At 35.1% G+C, this 25840-nt stretch overlaps 1 protein-coding gene across 1 annotated transcript in view; it reads right to left on the bottom strand.

Moving 5' to 3' along the window:
• The window catches only part of LOC150105987 (cholinephosphotransferase 1-like), a 146195-nt gene that overhangs the window by 60500 nt on the left and 59855 nt on the right, over positions 1-25840 (bottom strand). Inside the window, exon 6 of the mRNA XM_090394607.1 lies at positions 13362-13520. Within this exon, the coding sequence (XP_090250733.1) occupies positions 13362-13520 (159 nt within the window). The remainder of the gene's footprint in view (positions 1-13361; positions 13521-25840) is intronic.

The following is a 25840-nucleotide window of genomic DNA, read 5'->3' as shown; positions in this document are numbered from 1 at the left end:
CGACTATTGTGTGGAAAGCTAAATCGGAGTATTTAAAGAAACTGGCTATGAAGGCCGAAGGCAATCCAAAAGAATTTTTCCTTTATGCCACAAGCAAAAGAAAGAATGAATTTGGAAGAATAACTTTATTGAATGCAGAATGTCAGCTTCTGATACTCTAGTATCAGAAGCTGACATTGCTCAATTAATGAGTCTTCACTTTGATAAGATATAACAACCAAGTGTAGGTAAAATGGTGCAGTACTACTGCTGCAATGGATGAAGAGTTAGAGGTGAAGGAAAATTAGGTTGAATAGCTGTCGCATAACCTGAATAAGAATTTGTCAATAGGAACTGATGGAATATCAGCATGTTTGCTAAAGGAATGTTCAGCCGAACTGGCTAGGCCTTTCACTTCTTTGTACCTTATTTACTCGAATAACTCACCCTCCCGTATCCCCCCCCTTTTACTTTACAAAAAAAGAAATTGAAAATGAGAAGTTCCGTTGGAATAATAAAAGGCAACACCATCCCATCGTGAATGTGTTAAAACTAAGAAATATACAGTGAATGTTGTTATGCAGTTTCAGATATTATGGAATTCAGGTGAAAAGAATTAGCATTTTAAATCAACAACTGTCAGCTCTTGCCTTTATCAATGGGTCATACGATATTTTGTTAATACTGCACCAATCATATGCACATCTTCATTAGCAGCTCTATCTCTACTGGTCTACTACTGCTGTCTGTTTCATGCTCTGCTTTCACTTCTCATTAGTCATTCATGAAGAATTATTCATTATCTATCTCAAGTCTTGTAAATTAATATGGCAAAATGTTCAAGTTACAGTGCTGGTTTTAAACTCAGTTATTGATTTTGCAGAAAAACATGGCAATCGAGCAGTACGGCGTGAGTTTACAATAACTGACTTTAATGTGCGATATTGGTGTAAACACAAACATTAGAAAGCACCAATAAGTCAAGAAAAGCATTCCAAGGACCTAAACGTGGTCCTCGGACATCTGTTAGGTTTGCATAAAGATGGTTGCTGTGTTTCGCATGAAATGTTATATTTCAAAGCATGTGATTTAGCTACAAAATGAGGCATTAGTTGCACAGACCTGAAAGTGAGCCAAGGTTGGTTCACAAGCTTCATGAAAGAGAAAAGTCTTTTCCTTCGTTGAAGAATACCCCTTTGCCAAAGAATGCTAGAAAGATTTTGAGTATGATTCTGACATGGTGCACCAAACAACAATAACAAAAAACAGTGAAAAAAAGTGTGATAACAGGCACAATTGGAAATGAAAAACAGTGATACACAATCATGTTCACAATTACTGCAGATGATGAAGTAGATAATATTCCTTACATAATATTCAAAAGGAAAACAATGCTGAAGGGGAAATTTCCTCCTGAAATTCATGTAAAAGTCCAAGAAAAAAGATCGACGGTACTAGATTGATTCAAGATTGGATTAGAACAATTTGGGACAAATGGCCAGTGGCCTTATTTCAACATGATCTCTCCTCATATGGGATAGCTTCTGATTAAGAGACCATCATTAGAGTTGTTGTGCAACCAGATTCTGAGAGATTGGGAAATCATTTTGTCAGAAATGATTGCAAAGAGTTTTTTAAAAACTGGCATCTCTAATGCCCTGATGATATTATTTGGGTAGATTTTTTGATGCTTTAGAAAAAGCAACTGACACAATGAAAAAGGAAAAGTTGGTCCTTGTTAGGGAGGGATCTAAATAGCAGAGTAGGAAATGATTGTCAGACAAAAATATTTTAGGAAAATTTGGAGAAACGAGCAAACCCAATAATAATGGCAAATACCTGTTGGATTTATGCTCAGGACATGGACTGGTTATTACTAATACCATGTTCCAACATAAAAATGTGCACAAATTCACATGGAGAGAAGAGGCAAGGAATAAGAAAAGTCTCATTGACTATGTTATTGTTGATAGTGATGTTTTCTCCCAGGTGCAGGACACCAGAATGTACAGAGGATTCGAAATTGGAAGCAATCACTATTTGGTCTTGAGCAGGATAAAATTTAATTTCATATTGAAAAGAATAACATGTAAGAAAGTTTTAAAGTGAATAAAAGTTGAGCAGCTCTCAGATATGAACTGTAGACTAAAATACACAAAGATTATTGAAGAAAAAATGAAAGAGTTTGAGAACAGGAACCAAACCTTGGAGATTCAGTGGCAGGCCTTGAAGAAAACCCTGATTGATTCAGCCAGAGAGGCATGTGATGAGGTTGTCTGCAAGGATAGAAAAATCAGAACTCCATGGTGGACACAGGAAGTTAAAGAGGCAGTGAAGGAAAAGAAGAAAGCATATCAAAAGTTCCTGGCAAATAAGTCCGCTTTTTCTCTTAGAGAATATCGAGACAAAGGTAAGAAAGCGAAACACTGTGTAAAACTAGCTAAACAAAAGTCATGGGAGGACTTTGGCAAGAACATAGAAAATAAATATCAAGAGGGTGGTAAGATATTCTGGAGGTTGTTGAAGAAGCTTAGAAATGGAGGAAAGAGTGCTGTAAAGGGAGTTAGAGATGATAACAGTGACATGAAAATGGGAGAAAAAGATATCCTTGAAGTATGGAGTAATTACTTCAAAAAATTGCTAAATGAAACAAGCAGTGATAGCACAGTGGTAAAAAACACTCAACAGGCACCAGTCAGGAATGGATATCCATACTTGAAGTACAAAAAGCCATCAAAGGCTTGAAATGTGGAAAGGCAGCAGGAGTAGATGATATTCGACCAGAAATGCTGAAGTATGGTGGTATAAGAGTCTTACAGAGGCTGCACTGCATAGTTCAGAAAGCTTGGACAGAGGGAGGAATTCCCGATGATTGGAGTAGAGCTCTCATAGTACCCATATATAAAAAGAGAAATAAAACTGAATGTGAGAATTACAGAAGTATTTCCCTACTGAGTGTTCCTGGCAGATCTATGCAAGTATACTTGAGAAACGGTTGAGAAGAATTGTGGAAGAAAATCTTGAAGAACAAGCTGGATGCAGGCCAAATAGAGGCTGTCAGGATCAGATCTTCACTTTACAACAAATAGTTGAGAAAGCATGGGAATATAACAAAGATCTATATTTAAGTTTTGTCGATCTGGAAAAGGCATATGACAAGGTGCCAAGAAAGAAGATATTCAATATGCTACAGGTATATGGTGTCAATAGGGCATTATATCAAGCAATACGTAGTCTGTATTTGAGTTGTAAGTCAGCAGTTAGAATTGAAAGAAGTACGGGAAGAAGGTTTAATGTTAAATCAATTGTGAGACAAGGAAGTACATTATCCCCTCTGTTATTCATTATCTATATGGATCACATTAGGAAGGAAAATGGTATTAAACATGATATCAGAATTGGAGATGTTAATGTCAGCTCTTTGCTTTATGTGGAAGATGTTATACTTCTAAATAAATCCACTACAAGTTTGCAAGATTCGCGGACTAAATTGAATAACTGTTGTAATAGATATGGTATGAAGGTCAGCATTAAAAAGACAAAGACAATGAAAATAGGTAGAATTGCTGAAAATGTCAACTGTGTTGTGAACAGGTAACCTGTGGAACAAGTAAAACATTTCAGCTACTTAGGCACGATTTTTACTGAAGATGGTAAATTAAATATGGAAATAGACAACAGAATTATGAAAGCTGTACAGTAGGAAGTCAATTGAATAAATTCATATGGAATAAGAGAGAAATTAGTCAGAACACTAAATTAGCTGTATACAAGACAGTGCTCAAACCAGTTTTAACTTATGGATCTGAGAGCTGGGTCAGAAGTAAAATACTTGACCAAAGACTAGAGACCGCAGATATTAGAGTCCTGAGAAAGATTAGAGGCATGAACAGATGGCATCAATTGCAACATCATATTAAAAACGAGGATATTAGGAAAGAACTTGACATTGTCGGCATCCAGGAATGCGTTAGCAGAGCTAATCTCAGGTGGTATGGTCACTTAAACAGATTGGGCAAGGAAAGATTAGCAAAACAAGTGTTCTCTGTCAGGTTGGCAGGAAAACGACCCAGAGGAAGAACAAGATATAGGTGGATTGATATGGTACAATGTGCCTTAGATGATAGAAATATAAGATCTGATAATGATAATATTTGAGTCTTGACAAGTAACAGACTGATTTGGAGGAAAATTGTAGATAGGAAGTTAGTAATGATGTAAATTTTTCATGTGGTACTATCATACACTGTACACCCCTTGAGGGTAAATGTCAGGAATTTGATGATGATGACTTTGACAATGCACACAAGGAAACCAGTCTGGAGGCCAGAAGTAGGGATAGCAAGTAGGAGATTTTTGGTAAGTCATACCCATTTTTTCATTTTTTTTTCTGAAAAGTTTAGTTTCCGAAAGTCCTCGCATATATCTCGCGACAGATTTTTTAGCTTTAATTTTGGGAAAAAAAGTGTGAATTATTTTCCAATAAATATGATATAACTTGACTCTCAGTTCAGGAATGATACCATAAGAAGTGATTTAAAATTTAAAAGGTAACCAGTGGTGAACCTCAGGGTGCAGCCCTTGAGCCATTGTTGTTCAATTTATACATCAATGACATTAGGAAGGGTCTAACAGGTGACATGCAATTTTTCACTGATGATGAGAAGATAGGCAAGGGCAATCAAGGATGCTACTGATATTCAGCACTTAAAACTGATTTGAATAGGATGGAAAATTGGGCAAAAGAAAATGGCTACCAGTTTAATATTAGTAAGTGTAAAGTTATGCAATTTAGTGTGATGAGATTTCTAACAGAATATTAAATTAGCAGGGTTATGCTACAAGAAACTGATAACGGTAGGGATCTAGGCATAATTATGGATAGGACTTAGAATTTCAAAGGTCACATAGCAAACGTTGCAAATAGAACTCAGAAAATTCTTTCTTTTAAGGTTACATTGTGATCAGCACTCATATTTGTAAATTTAGGGACACAAAAACACACGTGTTGAACAGATTATTTTATTAATTACTAACAAAATAAAACTTGACGTTTCGACCCCTGTATTGAGGTCATCATCGAAAGAATACAAGTGCATAAGGAAGAATAAGTGTACAAGTGTATACCGGTAAACTCAAGGAGTTTACCGGTATATAAGGCATGAGCATGTAGCTTGGGTCCTTATACACTTGTATTCTTTCGATGATGACCTCGATACAGGGGTCGAAACGTCAAGTTTTATTTTGTTAGTAATTAATAAAATAATCTGTTCAACAAGTCTGTTTTTGTGTCCCTAAATTTACAAATATGAGAACTCAGAAGATAATTGCGATGTTAAAGTGACATCACAATTATCCTTATCCTTGACATGTAAGGATAAGAAAATCATATTTGCCTCTTTATAAGGCCTTGATAAGACTGCAACTAGATTATTCTGTGCAGATTTGGTCTGCCAGGTTCCAAGGGGATAAAGAAGCTGTTAAAAAGATACAAAGAAGAGTTATAAAGATTATATCCAGTTTGTGGAATTTAGATTATGAGGACAGATTGTAAGTGGATTGCAGACCCTAGTAAACAGGAAAAAGAGGGGTGATGTGATAAAGGTTTATAAATGTTTATAAACGTAAATTTGTTATATAGAATATCATCTAATGAAATTTTTCGTTATATGGAAGGTGGGGAAAGAACACAGAGGCATCCAGGGAAGTTAAGTTTCTTCGCAGTCAAGAAAGGGGTAAGAGCTAGGTTTTTCTCTCACAGAGCAGTGAGTGAGTGGAACAGTTTGCCCTTAGAGGTAGTGTGAATGAATTCAAGAGAAGGTATTACAGTTGGTGTGTATGATTTATAGCCTTCCTCAATGAGTTCTTGACTCCTTGCAGGTCTCAGATAATAATAATATATAGTTTTCAAGATGCCACTTGTGACATGGGTACAGGTTTAAAAAAATGCTAAAAACTTAAAAATACTGAAACTAAAAATAGCTTTCATGAAATTTTCACCAAAATGCAGCCATTGGACCTATGGATATCCTGCATTTGCAACTGATGGCCAAAGCTTACAATACTGACTTTTTAGATGCATTTTGCACCAACATGAGCATCACTGCCCATGGGTCCAATGCCTGTTGGTGACTGATGCTTGTTTCACCATTCTTTGCCATTTCTATCTGTTCATTGTCAGGTGACTTATAATATGCATTTACAGTAAGAGCAAAATGTCTCAAATTATAAATTACAACAATACAACTCTATCTAAAAATAATTTAATAGAATTTGGGATTTACGATGTATACTAGAATATATCGATGTGATTCAAGTTTTGGATTTCATCAGATCATTTTTATTATGTGGGGGGGGGGGGGGTTCAAATTAATAAAAAATCAGATGAATGTGTTCAGGTATTAAGTTATAATTCTTTATTATTTGCTTTTTTTTTTTTTTTATTCATGACCTAATATAATATTCACCTCATGTTTTTGTGACATGACAAGTAGCAGACTGTAGTATTATTATAAGCAAACAATTCCAATTCAATTTCGGAATGGGTTCTCCATTCACAAACGCATTGTGAATGGAGAACCTACAGAAGAAGTAAAACATTTCAGCTACTTAAGCACAATTTTAAGTGAAGACGGTAAATTAAATATGAAAATAGACAACAGAATCAACAAAGCTGGTAGGAAGGAAGTCAACTGAATAAATTTATATGGAATAAGAGAGAAATTAGCCAAATCACTAAATCAGCTATATACAAGACAGTATTCAAGCCAATTTTAACTTATGGATCTGAGAGTTGGGTCAGAAGTAAAACACTTAACCAAAGACTAGAGGCTGAAGATATGCAAGTCCTGAGAAAGATTAGGAGCATGAACAGATGGCATTGATAGCAATATCATATTAAAAACGAGGATATTAGGAAAGAACTTGACATTGTCAGCATTCAGGAATGAGTTTTTTATTATTATTATATCACACCTCCAAGGAGTCCAAAGACTCATCGAGGCAGGGCATCAACTCTACAGCTCTACATCTCACTACTCCACCAACCTTCATTATCTAACACCAATGCCATCTACCGCCGACTACCACCACTAGTGCTTTCACAGACGATCACAAACATCCATGCCCACAGCGGGATTCGAACCTGCAGCTTTTTGGCTGGAGAACAGATACGCTAACCACTCAGCCAACCAGGCTGGCAGAGCTAATCTCAGGTGGTATCAATCCACCTATATCTTGGTCTTCCTCTGGGTCTTTTTCCTGCCAACCTGGCAGAGAACACTTGTTTCGCTAATCTTTCCTCTACAGTCTGTTTAAGTGACCATATTAGCAAAACAAGTGTTCTCTGTCTGGTTGGCAGGACAAAGACCGAGAGGAAGACCAATGTTGGAGTCTTGACAGGTAACAGACTGATTTGGAGAAAAATTGTAGATAGGAAGTTAGTAATCATGTAATTTTTCATGTAGTATTATCATATCCTGTACACTCCTTGAGGGTATATATCAGGAATTTGATGATGATTAGGTTTTTGATGGCTTTTTCTACCCAAGTATATATGTGCTCCTGATTGCATTCTGCTTGATTATTTTCAACCACTGTTCTGTTACTTCTTGTTTCATTCAGCAATCTTTCAAAGTAATTACTCCACATATCTAGAATATCTATCTTCTGTTTCCATGTCTCATCTTTATTATATGATTCTTTTTACAGGACTCTTTCTTCCATTTTTAAGCATTTTCAATAGCCTCTAGACAAGTGGTCGGCAACCTTTTTAATATGAAGGGCACAATACTGCAGGCACCATGATGCTCGTGGGTGCTGCACTGCCGACTCCTCCTGATTTAAATAATTAAACTTAAAATTACAAATGGCATGAATGGTTTTGAAATATCTTTCTATATTACTTTTTTTAGAAATAGCCACACTATTATTGCATAATAAACAAATACATTTGCCATTATGATTGATAAAGCAAGGCGCTTGCATCTGATCTGACAGATACATGCTAATTGTTAACATGAATATTCTTTTTGTATTCATTTTTTATTTTTATTTTTTATAGTATTTTATATTCATTCATATGTGACAAAAATATGTTGTAAAAGCGAGGTAAATAAAATAATGTTAAAATTTGAAATCTCATTTTTCTTAAAAACAACTAATCATAGAATTTCTAAACCTGAAATGAGAGAAAAAATGCCTGTGTCATGAGCCCTCTGTAATTTTCAAATTTTATATTGTGCTCTTCACGTTAAAAAGGTTGCTGACCTCTGCAAGATGTGCTTTACATTTATGGAAAATACTAAGGAAAGAGGTCTGGAGCTTGCTCCACCTTTACTACGAGTTGCCCATAAGGCACTACTTATGCTTCCATCCGCCAAAACTCTTTTAGTTTCTATATATTCGGCACAAAACTCTTGTAGTTTCTATATTCGGCTATGAAATAATGTTGGATTCAATAATTATCATACATGTCCCTCTGCAAGATGTACTTTGCATTTATGGAAAATACTAAGGAAAGAAGTGTGGAGTTTGCTCCACCTTTACTACGAGTTGCCCATAAGGCACCATATTTTATAAATCAATGTCGAAATTTCAGATCAAATAAATTTTTAAAAAGTTAAAATTGTTTAATTAAGATTGACTAATAGAACCCATAAATATAAATACATAAAAGTCGAAAAGAAAAATCATAAATTTAATTTTTTACACAGTGAACATAATATGTAGTACATATTATGTACTATACATATAGTGATATGATCAAAACTTAATAGGGTTTCATAAAGACAGACACTGAAAAAAATAAAGATATAGACAAGACACAAAAAATTGTCTATGTCATGAGTCCTCCGTAATTTTCAAATTTTATATTGCACTCTTCATATTAAAAAGGTTGCTGACCTCTGCAAAATGTGCTTTACATTTATGGAAAATACTAAGGAAAGAGGTCTGGAGCTTGCTCCACCTTTATTATGAGTTGCCCGTAAGGCACTACTTATACTTGCATCTGCCAAAACTTTTAGTTTCTATATATTTGGCATGAAACTCTTGTAGTTTTTATATTCGGCTATGAAATAATGTTGGATTCAATATTCACTTAATTTGTACCATCATGTATTATATTTGCAGTGTATTTTCTTTATGTTTTCTTGCATTGTAGCACATACTAGTAATGAATGTATCTCTCAGATATACTGCGATCTATGCTGCAAAATTACCGCTGCATGCTCCAAAGCAGTTTACAATAATTTCTCTGAGGGCGCACTAAAAATTCACTGTGGGCACGATGGCACTGCGTTGCCGACCTCTGCTCTAGAACATTTTGCTATTTTCTTGATATTATCTTCTATTCATGCCTAAGTCCTCCCGTGACTATCTGTCTTTACACATTCCTTTGCTTTCTTACATTTTTCCCTTTCTTTTCTCCAAGAACATGCTGATATATACACTAGAAACTTTCAATATGCTTTCTTCTTTTCCATGACTGCCTCTTTAATTTACTGGGTCAACCATCAATTTCTGATTTCTCTATCCTTGCAAACTACTTTACCAGCTTTCCTGGCTGAATCAGTGTTTAAATCTTCCCTCCTTAATGTCCAACACATGAAAATATTGCTATTAACAATAAAATAGTTAATGAGAACCTTCTTTATTCTCTCTCTCTCTCTCTTTCTCTCTCTCTCTCTCACTATGTGAACTTGTGTACTCATCTTCATGCTCTAACATCATATTAGTAATGACTAGCCCATGCCCACGCCTCCATTTAGTGATTTTTTAAGGAGTTGAAGTTTAGGGGGCACATCGCAAAAGTGGCTAAATCAGCTCATCAAATCACTTGGTTGCTGAAAAATGCTTTAACAAGCAGAGACAAACAGGTTATTGTTCCTCTGTGTCGAGCCTTGATAAGACCCCATCTAGACTACTATGCCCAAATTTGGGCACCAGGGTTTCTTCTTGATGGGGAGGAGGTGGGGAGGTGGCAAGTTTATGGAATGAACTTTGTGAGAACAGGTTGAAGATTTGTGGGTTGCAGAAATTGGTTGATAGGCAGAAAAGGGGTGATATGATTGAGAAATTCAAATTACTGAAGGGTTTCTATAAGATTAATTCAGAAGATATTTTTGAGAATAGGACTGGTGGTGGGAGGACTAGGGGCCCCATACATGGAAGCTGGGCAAGAGAGTTAGAGCTAGGTTTTTTACTTGGAGAGTGGTGAATGAGTGGAATAAGCCGCCAGAGTCTGTTGTGGGTGCCATGACTATGAATGAGTTCAAGGCAAGGTATGATAGATACTGTGTGAATGTTGAATAGTTGTTCTTGACATGTTAGGACCTTTCTCGATGAGTCTAAGGACTCCTTGGAGTTGCCCGTAATAACAATAATAATTATAATAATGTCATCATCAAATTCCTGACTTTACTAACAATTTTCAGGAAAACTATTCATAGGCATATCATGCAATTCTTAGGAAAACTGTTGCTAAATCTGTTATCTCTCAACCCGGAAATATTATCAGATTTTATATTTCTGCTTTCTAAGGCAATTCTTACTGTACCAATCCACCTATATCCTGGTCTTCCTCTGTATCTTTTTTTCCCCGCTATCCTGGCAAAGAATACTTGTTTTCTTAATCTTCTCTCTCTATTTAAGTGACAATACCAGTTGAGATTAGCTTTGCTAACACATTCAAGAATGCTGACAATGTCAAGTTCTTTCCTAATATCCACATTTTTAATATGATACTGCCACTGATGCCCCTAATCTTACTCCGAACTCTCACATCTGTGGTCTCTAATCTTGGATCAAGTGTTTTATTTCTAACCCAACTCTCAGATCCATAAGTTAAAATTGGTTTGAACACTGAGCTAATTTATTTTTTTGACTAATTTCTCTCTTACTCAATACAATTTTATTCAGTTGACTTCCTGACATACAATCATTGCTAATTATATTGTCTATTTACATATTTAGTTTGCCATCTTCAATAAAAATTGTGCTAGATGAAATGTTTTACTTGTTCTATAGGGTCTCCATTCAAGATGCATTGATGTTTTCAATGTTTCTATTTATATTCAGTCTCTCTCTCTCTCTCTCTCTGTGGTAATTTTCATACCAAATTTATTACAGCAGTTATGTTCACTCAGGGAATCCTGCAGACTTATACTGAATTTATTGAAAATCTACATAAAATAAAGAGCTGAGATGAACATTTAAAATTCTGACATTGGGTTTAATACTACTTTTCTTCAAAATGTGATCCATATAGATGATGAGTGATATCCACAACATCAACAGGAATCCATCAAGTACTTATTAAGCTTTCATCATCATCAAATTCCTGCCATGTACCCTCAAGGGTGTACATGATATGATAGTACTACATGAAAAATTTACATAATTACCAACTTCCTATCTACAATTTTCCTCCAAATCAGTCTGTTACTTGTCAAGACTCCAACATTATCAGATCTTATTTCTATCGTCTAAGGCACTTTGTACCATATCCATCCACCTATATCTTGGTCTTCCTCTGGGTCGTTTTCCTGCCAACCTGGCAGAGAACACTTGTTTTGCTAATCTTTCCTCTCCCATTCTGTTAAAGTGACCATACCACATGAGATTAGCTCTGCTAACGCATTCCTGGATGCTGACAATGTCAAGTTCTTTCCTAATATCCTCGTTTTTAATATGATATTGCCATTGATGCCATCTGTTCACGCCTCTAATCTTTCTCAGGACTCTCATATCTGCAGTCTCTAGTCTTTGGTCAAGTGTTTTACTTCTGACCCAGCTCTCAGATCCATAAGTTAAAACTGGTTTGAACACTGTCTTGTATACAGCTAATTTAGTGTTCCAGCCCACGGTTTCCTTATGGAAACAGTGGGCTGAGTTTACCTGAGCAATGTGTATGCTGGCATGAAACTCCGTTATATTCTATCATTCTGTATTTTGGTTAAGAAATAAAAATACAATTTGGTTCGCTAAATCCTAAATTTTCAGCCTGTTCTCATTTGTTCAGTATCCAGGTAGATACCTACTAATAAGATGCACAACCAGAAGGTAGGGACTGGAAATCAGGTAAGAAGCCACAGTGAGTTTTCCATATTCCTTAAAAGGCTATGTGGAGATGCAGGATGCTCCCCAGTTATCCTATTTTAACCCTTAAGCATCCCTGATACATTTGCATTTAACGTATAACTGAATTACATATCAAAATACATATTAAAAACTATCACCATAGGCCTTGGAAGGCATGCATGTATCCAAAAAATTACACATATACTGGTTTGTAATCATGAGGAATTTGCTACTGCAAGTCTCCTGTGCAAAGCATGCTGTTCCACGTCCTAAACAAACTGCATGAGATAGAAGGCAAATTTCAATTTTTTTTTCCTGTAGACATTGATAACAGCAACACTCATTTGAAGGTCACTGATATCATTAACCCCTCAACAGGCCACATCGTATATATAAGCCCATATAAATCTGGGTACGATTCTGTAACACCTATTGAATAACATGGATAAGAAGTGCAAGTTGGTCTCACTATTTCATCCACCTCGGCCAGTAGAGCTTAAATCAACACCAATTTGAAGGGAGTTCACATTATCAGGCCATCACCTCATCATCTATATATATTTCCATGAGCTAGAATCACTTGATTAATACTAACAATGATTTGCCACCATTAGTACAATTCGGAGAGATAATCACCTTCTTTCATTAATTCATACAATCTAGCAGTATTTTACAGACAATTCTAATTCTCACTAGAGAATTAGAATTGAGGAATTCATAACATGGAACCTAAACATCCCAATCAAACCCCATAATAACGAAGGAAATTCACAGTGGTAGAACTTTCACCTAGAAAGTAGTCCATTGGTCTCTATCAGGTCTCTATAGCGAGTCATTTGTCACCCAATGGATGAGGCAATTAATGACATGCTCATTTATTACATCTACAGATGCACATAACTTTTAACCCAGTTTGTTTGATTTGCAGAAAGAAAACATTGTTATTTCCATCTCCAATGACAATATAAGGTTTATGATATTTTAATGTAAGATAGGCATAAGGATGATGACAGATTTAGATCATGACTGTGCAGTTACAATAAGTGATCTCTCAATTATCAACTCTTAGAAACCAGAAACGTAATTAACCACTCTTGAATGGACTGGAATGTCACGTAACTCCGAGAACAGCACCATCCAATTGAGCACACAGTTAGCCATACCATACTCTTGATTAAATTACCTGCAACTCAACAAATACTACAAAATAATTGAGAAATCACTGTAATCGTTCAAATCCAAAGTAAACTTGAGGGATTAACGTGCAGTGAAGAAATTCTACAAATTACAATGGTACTTACCACCAACCTATTTGTAACTTTAGCTGCCACCATACCAAATGCCAATATATACAAACATGGATGGTTCTCATAAATATTTGTAACTGATTTTTGGTAAATGATGAAGGCTGGAATTACTACAAGTCCCATAGGAATGAATGGTGATAGGATACTTGTTCCCTATAAGATAATAAATAAATAAATAAATAAAGAAGTTGGCACTTATCATCATAAAATAAATTAACAAACAAGAACCAGATTCTAGCATTCACAACAAATAAGCTTAACTGAATACAATAACGTAATACATGTTTCACAGCATGTTTTTTACAGAGTAGTTTTTATCAGATAAAACTATCAGCATCAAATTCCTGCCATGTACCCTCAAGGGGTGTACAGGATATGATAGTACTACATGAAAAATTTACATCATTACTAACTTCCTATCTACAATTTTCCTCCAAATCAGTCTGTTACTTGCCAAGACTCCAACATTATCAGATCTTATATTTCTATCGTCTAAGGCACTTTCTACCGTATCAATCCACCAATATCTTGGTCTTCCTTTCGGTCATTTTCCTGCTAATCTGGCAGAGAACGCTTGTTTTGCTAATCTTTCCTCACCAATTCTGTTTAAGTGACCATATCACCTGATATTAACTCTGCTAACGCATTCCTGGATACTGACAATGTCAAGTTCTTTCCTAATATCCTCATTTTTAATATGATATTGCAATTGATGCCATCTGTTCACACCTGTAATCTTTCTCAGGACGGTAATATCTGCAGTCTCTAGTCTTTGGTCAAGTGTTTTACTTCTGACCCAGCTCTCAGATCCATAAGTTAAAACTGGTTTGAACACTGTCTTGTATACAGCTAATTTAGTGTTCTGACTAATTTCTCTCTTATTCCATATGAATTTATTCAATTGACTTCCTACCATACCAGCTTTGTTGATTCTATTGTCTATTTCCATATTTAATTTACAATCTTCATTAAAAATCGCGCCTAAGTAGCTAAAATGTTTTACTTGTTCCACAAGTTCTCCGTTCACAATGCAGGTGACATATTCAATGATTCTGCCTATATTCATCGTCTTTGTCTTTTTATTGCTGACATTCATACCATATCTATTACAACAGCTATTCAATTTAGTCAGAGAATCTTGCAGACTTGTAGCGGATTTATTTAGAAGTATAACATCATCCGCATAAAGCAAAGAGCTGACATTAACATCTCCAATTTTGATATCAGGTTTAATACCACTTTCCTTCATAATATGATCCATATAGATAATGAATAACAGAGGGGATAATGTACATCCTTGTCTCACACCAGATTTAACATTAAACCATCTTCCTGTACTTCCTTCAATTCTAACTGCTGACTTACAACTCAAATAAAGACTAAGTATTTCTTGATATAATGCCCCATTGACACCATATAACTGCAGCGTATTGAATAGCTTCTCTCTTGGCACCTTGTCATATGCCTTTTCCAGATCAACAAAATTTAAGTATAGATCTTTGTTATATTCCCATGACTTCTCAACTATCTGTCATAAAGTGAAGATCCTGACAGCCTCTATTTGTCCTGAATCCAGCTTGTTCTTCACCAAGCTTTTCTTCCACAATTCTTTTCAACCGTTTCTCAAGTACACTTGCATAGATCTTGCCAGGAACACTCAGTAGGGAAATACCTCTGTGCTTCTCACATTTGGTTTTATTTCCCTTTTTATATATGGGTATTATGAGAGCTCTACTCCGGTCATCAGGAATTCCTCCCTCTGTCCAGGCTTTCTGAACTATGCAGTGCAGCCACTGTAAGACCTTTATACCACCATACTTCAGCATTTCTGGTCGAATATCATCCTGCTGCCTTTCCACATTTCAAGCCTTTTATGGCTTTTTCTATTTCAAGTATGGATATGTATTCCTGACTGTATGCCTGTTGAGTGCAAGGGGTGTACAGGATTCACTGCTTGTTTCATTTAGCAATTTTTTGAAGTAATTACTCCATACTTCAAGGATATCTTTTTCTCCCATTTTCATGTCACTGTTATCATCTCTAACTCCCTTTACAGCACTCTTTCCTCCATTTCTAAGCTTCTTCAACAACCTCCAGAATATCTTATCACCTTCTTGATATTTATTTTCTATGTTCTTGCCAAAGTCCTCCCATGACTTTTGTTTAGCTAGTTTTACACAGTGTTTTGCTTTCTTACCTTTGTCTCTATATTCTCTAAGAGAAAAAGCAGACTTATTTGCCAGGAACTTTTGATATGCTTTCTTCTTTTCCTTCACTGCCTCTTTAACTTCCTGTGTCCACCATGGAGTTCTGATTTTTCTATCCTTGCAGACTATCTCACCACATGCCTCTCTGGCTGAATCAATCAGGGTTTTCTTCAAGGTTTGCAACTGAATCTCCAAGGTTTGGTTCCTGTTCTCAAACACTTTCATTATTTCTTCAATAATCTTTGTGTATTTTAGTCTACAGTTCACATCTGAGAGCTGCTTGACTTTTATTCACTTTAAAACTTTGTTACATGTTATTCTTTTCAATATGAAATTAAATTTTATCCTGCTCAAGACTAAATAGTGATCACTTCCAATTTAAAATCCTCTGTACACTCTGGTGTCCTGTACCAGGGAGAAAACACCACTATCAACAATAACATAGTCAATGAGACTTTTCTTATTCCTTGCCTCTTCTCTCCATGTGAATTTGTACACATTTTTATGTTGGAACATGGTGTTAGTAATAATCAGTCCATGTCCTGAGCATAAATCCAACAGGTATTTGCCATTATTATTAGCTTTGCTCTTTTCTCCAAATTTTCCCAAAATATTTTTGTATGTCTAACAATCGTTTCCTACTCTGTTATTTAGATCCCCAACAAGGACCAACTTTTCCTTTTTCATTGTGTCAGTTGCTTTCTCTAAAGCCTCAAAAAATTCCTCCACTTCTCCCTTAGTAGAACCTTCTGTGGGACCATATGCACAAATAAGTCTCATTGTCAATTTCCCCATTCTTATATTTGCCCACATCACCCTATTTGAGACTGCCTGCCATTCAAGAAGATTAGCCTCGTATTTAGTGTTGAATACTATGGCTACTCCTTCTTTTCCTTGATTGTCATTGCCTGAATATAACATTTTGTATTTATTGCTCAGGAAGATCTCATCAGTTTTTGTCTTTTTTGTTTTAATCACCCTTATGTCAATCCGGTACTTATCTAATTCCTCAGCTAGCTCCATTTCTTTGCCATTCAGGCTTGTTATGTTGATAGTATGCCCCAGTCAGCATGAAATTTTGTCATGTTGTACCATCATTTTGTATTTTGTTTTAAGCCAATAAGAATACAGTTTGGTCAGCTAAATCCCAAATTGCCAGCCCATCCTCGTTCGTTCAGAATCCAGGTAGATACCCAACAGGGTGCACCACGAGAAGGTGAGGATTGGACTTTAGGTCAGAAGCCTTGGTCGGTTCTCTGCATTCTTTTAAAGGCTATGTGGAGGTCTCCTCTCAGTTATACAGCTTTGACCCTTAAGCACCCCCAGATAAAGCTAAGGTAGATAAAATTATTAGAGCTTACACTGTACTCTGCAATACATCATATCAGACATTCTTTCAAATTTCTACGAGTCTTTCTCTCTGTGTATCAAATTATAAATCATGCAGTAATGTTTTGATATTGTTAATGCCAGTCCTCCAAGGAGTAAGACACTGAAGGAGGTCAACATTCTCACTGACATTTTCTTCTTTAGCCTCTTTCCCCTCTACTGCTGGATATAGGCCTCTCCCTTAACTTTCCAGTTCTGTCTTTAGCCAATGTTCACTATCTCAAGTCAAACCTTTGTAGATCATCCCCCTCCACTTGTTCCTTGGTAACCTTCCCTGTTCTTGGTATCCACTCAGTACTTATTTTTTCTATCTTTCACCTGGAAGTCTACTAATATGGCCAGCCCATCTCCATTTACATGCTTTACAACACTTCACAATATCTTCTGCTCAAGTCATCTTTCTAATTCTTCTTCTTCTTTGAGTGCCATCTCCTATCGGAGGTCAGCGACCACCTTGGCAAATTTTGAGCGATTCTCAGCTATTCTGAGCAGTCTCTCAGAGTTCATACCAGTCCACTGTCTGATATCTGCCAGCCAAGATTTTCTTCGTCTTCCTTGTCCTCTTCTTCCATTTATCTTCCCTTTTATAATCAATTGAAGTATCTTATATTTTTCATTACGAAGTAGGTGACCAAGATATGCAGTTTTCCTTCTTTTTATGGTATCTAAAAGTTCACGTGATTTCCCCATTTGTTTCAGTACTTCCTGATTGGACGTTTTTGCTGTCCATGGGATTTTTAACATTCGTCTGTATAACCACATCTCAAAGGCTTCAAGTCTTTTTATTGATGTTGTCTTCAAGGTCCAAGTTTCTGCACCGTACAGCAGTACAGACCATACATAGCATTTAACCATGCGTACTCTAAGCTCTAAGTTTAAACTGCAGTTACACAGTGTTGATTTCATCAAGAGAAAATTTTTTCTTGCCATTTCAATTCTAACTTTGATTTCCATTTCTGGATTGCAATCTTCATTTAACCAGCATCCGAGATATTTAAACTTTGCCACTCTTTCTATTTGTTTCCTATTTAAAGAAAGTGCTAAATTAAGAATTGGTTTCTTACTTATGACCATGAATTTAGTTTTGGCGATATTTATTTTTAATCCCATTTTTTCACTCTCTGCATTTATTAGCTCCAAAAGATTTTGAAGATCCTGAATATTGTCAGCCAGAAGAGCTGTATCATCGGCATATCGGATGTTACTGATGATTTCACCATTTACACTAATCCCTTCCTTTCTTCCTTCCAAGACTTTCTGAAATATGGCTTCTGAGTAGATGTTAAAAAGAAGTGGTGACAGCACACATCCTTGCCTTACTCCTCGTTTGATGTTAATGGAGTCTGTAATAACGTCATCAACTTGAACAGATGCCTTTTGGTTCCAAAATAAGTTTTCAATGATCCTGATGTCTTTACCATCTAATCCAATTCTTTTTAATAGTACAATCATTTTAGCATGTTGGACTTTGTCAAATGCTTTCTCGAAGTCGATGAAGCAAATGAATATTACCTTGTTTTGGTCAATACATTTTTGAAATAAGATCTGAGAACAGAAAAGAGCCTCTCTTGTTCCCAAGCCGTTTCTAAAGCCGAATTGGGTATCACTGATGGTGTCTTCACATTTTCTGTATATTCTTTTTTGAATTATTTTCAGAAACATTTTGAGAACATGACTCATTAGGCTGATCATTCTATAGTCATTACAAGTTTTCGCATTTACTTTTTTAGGTAGTATGATGAAGGTCGACTGTAACCAGTCTTGAGGGATTATGCCTGTATCGTAGATCTTATTAAATAGCTTTACTAATATGTTAATGTTGTCACCTTCTAATAACTTTACTATTTCTGCCAGTATTCTATCTGGTCCTAGGGCTTTACCATTTTTAGCTGAGTTCAATGCACATTCTACCTCTGATTTTAGAATGCATGGACCTTCCATATGTTCATAAGTATTTTCTGGGTTCTGTCTGTCATCAGTAAAGAGTTCTTCTATATATTTCACCCATTCTTGTATTTTGTCATCCTTTTTGGATATAATTTCTCCCTTTTTGTTTCGAAGGATACAGAATTGTTTTTTCTTATATATACCTGAGGTCTCTTTCATCTTTTTGTGTAGATTAAAATTGTCATGTTTTTTCTGTAGAATTTCTATTTCTTTACATTTTTCATTCATCCAGATTTCTTTTGCTTTTTTGATCTTGTGTTTAATAATTTTCTGAACCTCTGTATATTTTGTTGGATTATGATTTTTATATGATCTGCGTTGATCCATGAGAGAAAGAATTTCATCAGTCATCCAATCTTTCTTTTTTACTGCTCTATTAGGACATAAGGTATTGGTACATTTCTCTATGAAGACAGATTTCAATTTGTCCCACGATTCATCAACCCTCATAATGTCATCATTCTTGATACGTGCTAGCACTTGATTCAGATCTTGACTCAATTTGCTTCTTATCTCTGTGTTTTTTAATTTTCCCAAATCAAACCTTTTTTTATTGATGTTTCTTAAGCATAGCTTTCAGTCTAAGTTGTAACTCTGCCACCAGTAGGTTATGATCAGAAGCAATATCTGCACTAGGATATGTTTTTGTACTCTTTATAGAACTTCAAAATCGTTGATTAATTAGTAAGTAATCAATTTGGTTTCTGACTATATTCCCATTATTATCCTATGGTGATCGTCAAGTATACAATCTTCGAGGTGGTAGCTTAAACCATGTGTTTGTGATTATTAGCTCCTCTTCCTGGCAGAATTTAAAAAGACGGTCACCTCTTCATTTCTTGTGCCCAGTCCATGTTCACCAACTACATCTCCACTTCTACCTTTCCCAACTTTAGTATTGAAATCACCCATGACTATGTTAATATCATGCTTTTTTGTATTTTTCATTAGTTCTTTTAATTGATCATAAAATTCTTCAATCTCGGTATCACTCTTGTCAGCAGTAGGGGCATAGACTTGTATAAGATTAACATCTAGTGGTTGTCCTTTCAGTTTTAATAACATCATCCTATCTGAGTAAGGGATGAAGCTCAACAGTGACTTATTGATCTCTTTATTATTATTCCAAATCCGTTTTGATGGTTGTTTTCACAACTTCCAGAGTGATACATTGTCATGTCATCGACTTGAGTTTTGCCTGATCCTGGCCACCAAACTTCACTCATTCCTAAAATTCCAATTTCAAGTCTTTTCATTTCTTGGATAGCATTTCTTAGCTTACCTGCTTCATACAAGGTTCTGACATTCCAGGTTCCTAGTTTTACTGAGCGCACCATGTTGAGCCTGGGGATTCTTCGCACCCTGGTCCCATTTAAGGGACTCCAGTAACTCAGGGCCATTTGTGTAGATTTGTGTTCATAAGTATTTTCTGGGTTCTGTCTGTCATCAGTAAAGAATTCTTCTATATATTTCACCCATTCTTGTATTTTGTCATCTTTTTTGGGATATAATTGTAATTCTATTTCTAATTTCTAAAAAATATATTTCTAATTCTAATATTTCTTATTCTCCTCCTTTTTTTTTTTTTTTTTTTTTTTTTTGTTATGTGGAGCATTCTTCTCTTCAAGTCTCTTTGGGCCACATGTGACCTGTCTTCCTGTATTTTACTTGTTGCCCATATCTCACTTTCATAGGTAAACAGTGGAATAATGTATACATTAAAGAGACTTTCTTTTTTACGCATACCGTATTTACTCGAATATAACTCGCCCTCATGTATACCTTGCACCCCTGATTTTACTTTATGAAAAAATAAATTCAAAAGTTTCGTATATACCTCGCACACAAAAAAAAGTTTAAGATTTTAAGAAATAGATACTGAATGTTGTTATGGCAGTTGCAGATATTTTGGAATTCAGTTGAAGAGAATCAATATATTAACTCAACAATAGTGGGCTTGCCTTTGTCGTTGAGTCGTGCGATCTTTTGTTAATACCACACCAATCATATGCACGTCTTCATAGCAGTGCTATCTCTACCAGCCTACCACTGCTGTCCACTTTGCACTCGGCTTTCACTTCTCATTAGTCATTTACTAATTTGAATCTTTGGCGACAATGCTAACTGTTGCTAAAGATTTGAATATATTGCATGATGAACGCGAGAAGGCGATCACCTAAGATGTCAAGAGAACTTTCATTCTTTATAAATTAAAGATGCCAAAAAATTTGAGCCACCATTTCCCAAAATTTCAAAAGTTTTATAAACCATCATTGCAACTTAGATTAGATTGAATAAAAAGGGCTTCATAGCATTCTTTGAAGAGTCTCTCAAATTTGAAATGGCTTGCAAATAATAAATTTGTTCGATAGAGTCCTGCAGCTAACAGAAATTGTGTTCCGCAAGGCCAGATTTTTCAGCTTGAAGAAAAAGAATGTAATCCTTAGGTTCTGATTATCAGATGTCTATAGTGTGATATGTCTATAGCCTGAATAGAGCAACTGCAGGAACAGTTGCTCTATTCAGGCTAAAATTATATTACTCTATTGGCTTAAAAATTATACGAAAATCAAATTTTTTTAAAAAAAAAAACATTGAGGTGTTCAGACATGCCTGATATAAAGAATGAAATAGATGTTGAAAGTTTTACGACTAGGTTATATTATAAATTAAAGATGCCAAGAAATTATATTCTTGGTTTCATCCTTTATCCAAATGTAAGCAAGCAAAGTTTGCACATGAAGTAACTTCATGACCGTGATACTAACATCGTGATATTTCCATATGCAAGTAGCAAAAAGGTGTCACACCTATAGATGTTGAAAGTTTTTTCACTTGAAATATGACTTCTGCAAAACTTCAACCTTGCTATCACTTCTAGATGTGGCTCCCATGATGACATGCACATATCCTTACATGTCTAAGGATGTGTGCATTGCATTATGAGATACTAAGGCAATTGATGTAAAGATTAGCCTCTATATACGAGTTGCTGGATCATGACTTTACATCAATTGTGTGTGCGTTCTCCTGATCTGCAGGAGAACACACACACAATTCCTCCATATGAGATTGGCTAACTGGGATACTACCCTAACTTTCCAAACTAAAGGGCCTTATTAAAACCAACTGAGCAACAGAGGCTCCCTATGTTTCTATTTATGTATATATTTTATATTTGCATGTAAACTTTATTCGGATGTGAATGACAGTTTATAAGGCAGTAAACTGAAGTTATACAGAAATAATTAGTTTATTGAAAAACATGTTTTGTCTTATTTACATAAGACCTACAGGTGTGAAAAATACAAACAGGCAAACAAACAGTTAAATATTAACAAAATAACAACCACTATAGAGTTATGTAGAATTCTAATGATTTCAAATTATATCTAGACACGTTCATTGTTCTGCACGTTGTGCATGTTCACACTTACATTAGCTAGCTATAGTTAGGAGGCATTATAACAAATTAATACTAGGGTTTAAATTTAAGTATATTTAAATGTTTAGGATCCAATGACATTTCAAAAGACTCATAATAACACTCCTAAAACATTATCTCATCTAAGTACATTATGTACAATGATTCTCTATATATAATCAAAACTCAATTATATATATGAATTATATGAATTCTGTATAGTCCCTAAAAAGATTCCATATCTAGATTGCTTAGTTAACATCGAACTGAACCTCATTCATCTTTCAAGTGAAAAAGCCAATGCGCTCTGCCTAGAAGTTGCTTCTTCGCTACTTAAAGCCAAGCTTCCTCCTTCGAACATATCTCCTTCTGAAAAGAAAGCACTACATTCCTTAAGAAGCAACAGTCACCTCATCATTACTAAAGCTGACAAGGGGAAAGCAACAGTAATTATGAACTCTTCAAACTATAGAAGAAAACTTTCCCCTTTACTTTGAGATCGCTCAACTTACCAAGAACTCAATCGCGATCCAACCAACAGACAACTGAAGAAATTAAACTCCCTGCAAGATGAGGTCATAAGTTTGGATGTAGACACGATTGAAAGACAAAATACTCATTTTGCAAGGCCTCCTAGGTTTCATGGTCTACCTAAAATACATAAGACAGATATTCCTCTTCACCCTATAGTGGATTGTATTGATTCTCCTACTTATCGCATAGCCAAATATCTAGCTAAATTATTGAAATCACACATAGGCAACTCATGCTCTTTTTTGAAAAACTCTTCGGATTTCTTAAATAAATTGAAAAATATCGCATTCCAACCTACAGATCTTATGGTTAGCTTTGATATAGAATCTTTATATACGAATGTACCTCTCAATGAGACTTTAGAATTACTTGCTGACATCTTCCCACAAGACATTATAAAGTTATTTGATTTCGTAATGAACTCTGGATATTTCTTATGTCAAAACAAACTTTACAACCATGTGGAAGGAACAGCCATGGAAAGTCCTCTCTCTCCTGCTCTAGCCAACTTTTATTTGGAACATCTAGAAGAAGTCCTGCTCTCATCTATATTCCCTCAACCATCGTTTTGCATGAGATACATAGATGACATCTTTGCTATATGGCCTCATAACAGAGACTCCTTACCTTCCTTTTTAAGTAGTATCAATTCCTTACTTCCTCGTATAAAGTTTACCATGGAGATTGAAAAAGACAACGAGTTATCATTTTTAGAAATCCTCCTCATCCGTTCACCTTCAGGTATTCTTACAACAACAGTTTACAGAAAACCAACTTTCACAGGTCGTTATATTCTTAAAGAATCTGCCAATCATCCTTGTCAAAAAACAGGAATCATAAAATGTTTAATCCGACGAGCCAAAACTAATTGTTCAACTTCTCATTTATTACAGAAAGAACCTTTGACTATCAAACATCAAATGGAACTAAATGACTTCTCTGAAAAGAGTACACAACATCTTTTCGATTCTTACAATTCAACACAAAACAGCAAAGATTCAATACGTTGAGTTCCAATTCCTGACATTTCCGAGATTTCAGAACCAATTTCAAGAATTCTGAAGAAATATGATTCAACAGCCACTTATACACCTATCTATACAGAAATCTCTACTCATTTTCCTTCTTCTAAAGATAAACGCTCAACTATGTCTCTACCTGATGTTTATCAAGTTCCTTGTAACTGTAATTTTTCCTACTTTGGACAAACTGGATGCTCTATAGAAAAAAGAATTCAAGAGCATCAATCATCCATTCAACACAACAAACCCGAGAAAACTGGATTAATTCAGCACAGAATAGAAACAAGCCACAACATCCTTTGGTCCAAGACTCGCCTCCTACACAGATGTCGCTATAAATTTGAATGTTTATTTAAAGAAAGTGTGAAGGCCTTACTTCAACGTCCTAACTTGAATCGTAATGACTGTATATCTGTATCAAAAATTTGGGAAAGTTTAATCAGGATAACACATAAATTTATTTTATTTATTTTATTATTTCCTATATTAGTCTAATGTTATTTAAGATTATTACATGAATTTCTGTATTAATATCTTTAATTTAATCATGACTCTGATAAAAAAATGTTTACTCTTTTAATACTTAGCGATATGACATCACGCAGCTCATTCTATTTGTGAATGATCATTGTTCATATTCCGCCTTGTTTTTTAAAACTATTCCTATGTAGCCACTGAAGATGGTCTGTAATATTCAGACTGAAATATTTGGCAAATTAAATAATATTCTTGTGTAAATGTGTATATATTTTATAACAGTACCATTTAATCTTACAGTATTACCATGAATTATTTATTTTGCTAAATTTGTGCCCTGTATATGTTAAAAATGATGTCCTCATCAGAGTACATCATTTTTATGTGTCCTCATATGAGGTCCTTATGCATGAGAGGGTTAAATCCTAATACTGATTTGCTGGAATACCTCCTAGATACAGCTAGTCAAACACGTGTGAACAGACTCAATGTGCCGGACAATGAAGACATGTCTGGTCCTAATTTTCAATCATTGAAATCAAACAATAAGTCTATAGTGGTCTATACCTTGCCAATCTTTTACTGTTTGTTGATCTATTAGTTTTCTTTTCTTACACCTGAAGAAGTCTTAAAGATGAAATATGTCTTTCAGTAAACTAACTATTTCCATATAACTCCTGTTTGCTGCCTTATAAACAGTCATGTGTGTATTCATAGGTTTATTTATTATTTCATTATATTTTTTACATACACTTTTTATATTCACTGTACATGAATAATGTATTCATTTTATATGCGCAATAAGGCAATTTTCATATAAATATCACAATTTAATTTTTATTTTAGGAAATTTCTTTTTACATTACATAAAAGTAAAAAGAAATTGTCATAACATGTCATGTACTCTGCTGCTTACTGGCTGTTTACATTTTGTCTCATGGGTTCCTAACAGTGTCAAGTTGCTGAGTGGAGGGAGGGATAGAAAGAATTAACTCTGTAACTGTACATTCTTTTATGGGCATTCGCTATGACAATGCAATGAGATGATGGTGATGAAATATATATATTTTTTATGTGAAATTCTTTGTCTTTAGGTAATTTACATGTATAGTAATTTCTTGTATATGCATTATGTTAGTCAGTATTAATAATCTTGTATTATGTATGCTGGCCACAGTGGTGATCAGTCAGTACCTGTCTCACTTGTTATCTATTTCCCCCCACCCCAAGCTCTGAGTTAATTAGTTTTAAGTTGTGTCAGTAGATTTGGTTTCCCTCTGGGCACTGAGACAAGCAAACATAAAAACAGCCTCAAAATAAATTTAGTACTGGTGAAATTTGTGTACTTAATGGAGTTCGTGCTACTGTCACAGATGAACTCTTATGTTTAAAAAGATAAAATAATTCAAAAAAACTCCTTCCAAGAATTAGAACTTAACAGGAATACTAACAGGAATGTTTTTAGACCTCTTA

This window comes from Typopeltis vanoorti, chromosome 6 (assembly GCF_054136105.1).
Source record: "Typopeltis vanoorti isolate ZY-2024b chromosome 6, IOZ_Tvanoo_1.0, whole genome shotgun sequence".
NCBI lineage: Eukaryota > Metazoa > Arthropoda > Arachnida > Uropygi > Thelyphonidae > Typopeltis > Typopeltis vanoorti.
This window is presented reverse-complemented; position numbering and strand designations above follow the sequence as displayed.